Below are 2043 nucleotides of genomic sequence, written 5' to 3' on the forward strand. Positions count from 1 at the left end.
CGCTGGCAGGTCTCGCCCGCCCATGGTGACATGGCCTCCGAGCCCGACGGCAGTGGTGGCTTGCTGCAGGTGGCCCTGCAGGGCACCCCACACCGGGCAACAGGGACGGTGCAGGGCTGCACCCCGGTGCTGCGGGAGCTCAACGGGGCCACCTTCAAGCAGCCGGCCCCGCTGGCCGGCCCTGTCCTCATCTACAGAGCCAAAGCCTCCGAGCCCAGCGTGCTGCCCACACTTGCCGGTGAGCTCCCTGTGTCATCCCCAAGCAGGGGGGCCAGCCTGGGGGGACCCCACATCTGTCCTGGAGCTGAGCCCCGGCTGCAGCAGGGACGGGGCAGATGTTGCATGGAGAGACAGGGATGGGGAGGCTTGGGCGGAGGGTTGGGGGTTTGGAGCCAAGGACTTGTGGTGGGGAAAAATGGCATCATGGACACACATGAGGAGTGTTAGGGTGGGCAGAGCCCTGCTACCTGCTGGGTGCTGGGGCGGTGGGGCAGCCTGCAGCCCCTAACCCCTCTCCTCCTCTCCAGGGCTGCTGGGGAAGGTGGGGGTCCAGCTCCAGTCCTACCACAGCTCCGGCACGGTGGCGGGGGAACAGTGGAGTGTTGTGGGGCTCTCGGCCCCCCTGTCTGACCTTGGTGAGCTGAAGCCACGCGTCATGGAGGTTTTCCAGCTCCACCTGTAGCCCCTGACTGCTGGCAAGGACTCTCCCCATGGTCGCAGCACCTGGACACCCCCCCCACCATGAATCGGGGGAGCATCACACCCGGCTGCCCCTGGCCCCCACTCTGGGCTTGGGGCAGCCCCGTACTCAATAAAGGGTCCATGAGGAGAGAGCGCGTAATGCCTTTTCCATGCGGTCCTTGTCCCTGACCCCAAAGTTCCTGCAGGCTCTGTCCCTCCCACTCCCAGCCCAGCCCCTCCTGCTCCTCTGGCCCAGCTGCTGTTTGCTCAAGGGTGCAAAGGCCTCCACGGCTGCTGCGGCCCCACCGAGGTCCCGTCCGGCCATGGTCCCGTGGCGGGGCATGGCCCAGAGAGCAGGCAGCACTCCAAGGGGGGCTGAGCCCTCCCATGAGCCCCCGCGTCTCCTGCCCCCTCCTACCCCCCAGGTTTTCCGGTGGGGATGTTTCAATTTGCTGGCATCATGGGCAAAATGGCATCTTAGCACCCCAAAACTGGAGACCAGGGAGCTGGGGTTTACTTGGCTCCCCCAAAATGTCAGGGTATGCTCCCATCCTGGGAAATGGGGAGTACTGAGGCAGGTGCCCAAGAGGGCAGGCAGCTGCGTTGGGTGGCCATGGGATAAATCCTGTAAGGGACTGCGATCCAACCCTATGGTGGTTGAGGGACGGGCCCCGGGGTGGGAGGGGACCACTCGTGACCAGGAGCCAGAGCCGGGCTGCTGCCCCCTCATCCGTGTCTTTATTCCCCCGTGCCACCCCGGGTGTTTGCAGAAAACGCCGCTGTCTCCACCAGCTCCAGGGCCCCAGGCGCCGCTGGCCACTTCCCGGCCATCCAAGGTGAGGTTTCCCTCAGAGGCCAGCCCCAGATTTGGGGGTGAGCAGGGATGCCGGTGGGGAGGATAGCATCCCCCTCCCTGGGCTCACCACTCCAGTCCCCACTAGACGGGCTTCCTGGCGTATTCCCGGCGGTACTTGGCATCCACCCGGGTCAGGTACCAGGTGCCAGGGAAGAGATCTGCCTGGGACCCCTGGGGAGCGTGGTCGGCTGTGGGGAGAGGGCGGTGATGTTCAGCGGGGCTGTGGGGTGCCAGTGGGGAGGTGTCGCATCCCCCTGGCCCTACTCACCCAAGTGGTGGGTCTCCTCCCGCTGCTTCATGATCTCAGCGAAGTCCTGTGGGGCCACACGCTTGCGGGCGTCCAGGCGAGCCGGCAGGTCGGCCAGGCTGGAGACCAGCTTATCCAGGGGTGAACCTGGTGGTGGGGACCCTCCAAGTGAGACGGCATTGCCAGCGGCCCTGGCCCCGCAGCCCCATGCCGCCCTCCCCTCCCCTCCTGGCCCCCCCCCTCCCATGGGGCTCACCCC

General features: G+C 66.5%; 2 protein-coding genes across 2 annotated transcripts in view; one reads left to right on the plus strand and one right to left on the minus strand.

The window, feature by feature from the left end:
* PHGDH (phosphoglycerate dehydrogenase) overlaps positions 1–682 on the plus strand; it is an 8538-nt gene extending 7856 nt beyond the window's left edge. The window contains exons 11-12 of the mRNA XM_035900760.1: positions 5–238; positions 528–682. Of these exons, the coding sequence (XP_035756653.1) occupies positions 5–238; positions 528–682 (389 nt within the window). The remainder of the gene's footprint in view (positions 1–4; positions 239–527) is intronic.
* Positions 683–1618: 936 nt separating this feature from the next.
* The window catches only part of HMGCS2 (3-hydroxy-3-methylglutaryl-CoA synthase 2), a 3126-nt gene continuing 2701 nt past the window's right edge, over positions 1619–2043 (minus strand). The window contains exons 7-8 of the mRNA XM_009645319.1: positions 1806–2035; positions 1619–1725 (exon numbers count right to left, since the gene is read on the minus strand). Coding sequence (XP_009643614.1) covers positions 1619–1725; positions 1806–2035 — 337 coding nt within the window. The remainder of the gene's footprint in view (positions 1726–1805; positions 2036–2043) is intronic.

This window comes from Egretta garzetta, unplaced genomic scaffold (genome assembly GCF_000687185.1).
Source record: "Egretta garzetta isolate BGI_Z169 unplaced genomic scaffold, ASM68718v1 scaffold598, whole genome shotgun sequence".
Lineage (NCBI taxonomy): Eukaryota > Metazoa > Chordata > Aves > Pelecaniformes > Ardeidae > Egretta > Egretta garzetta.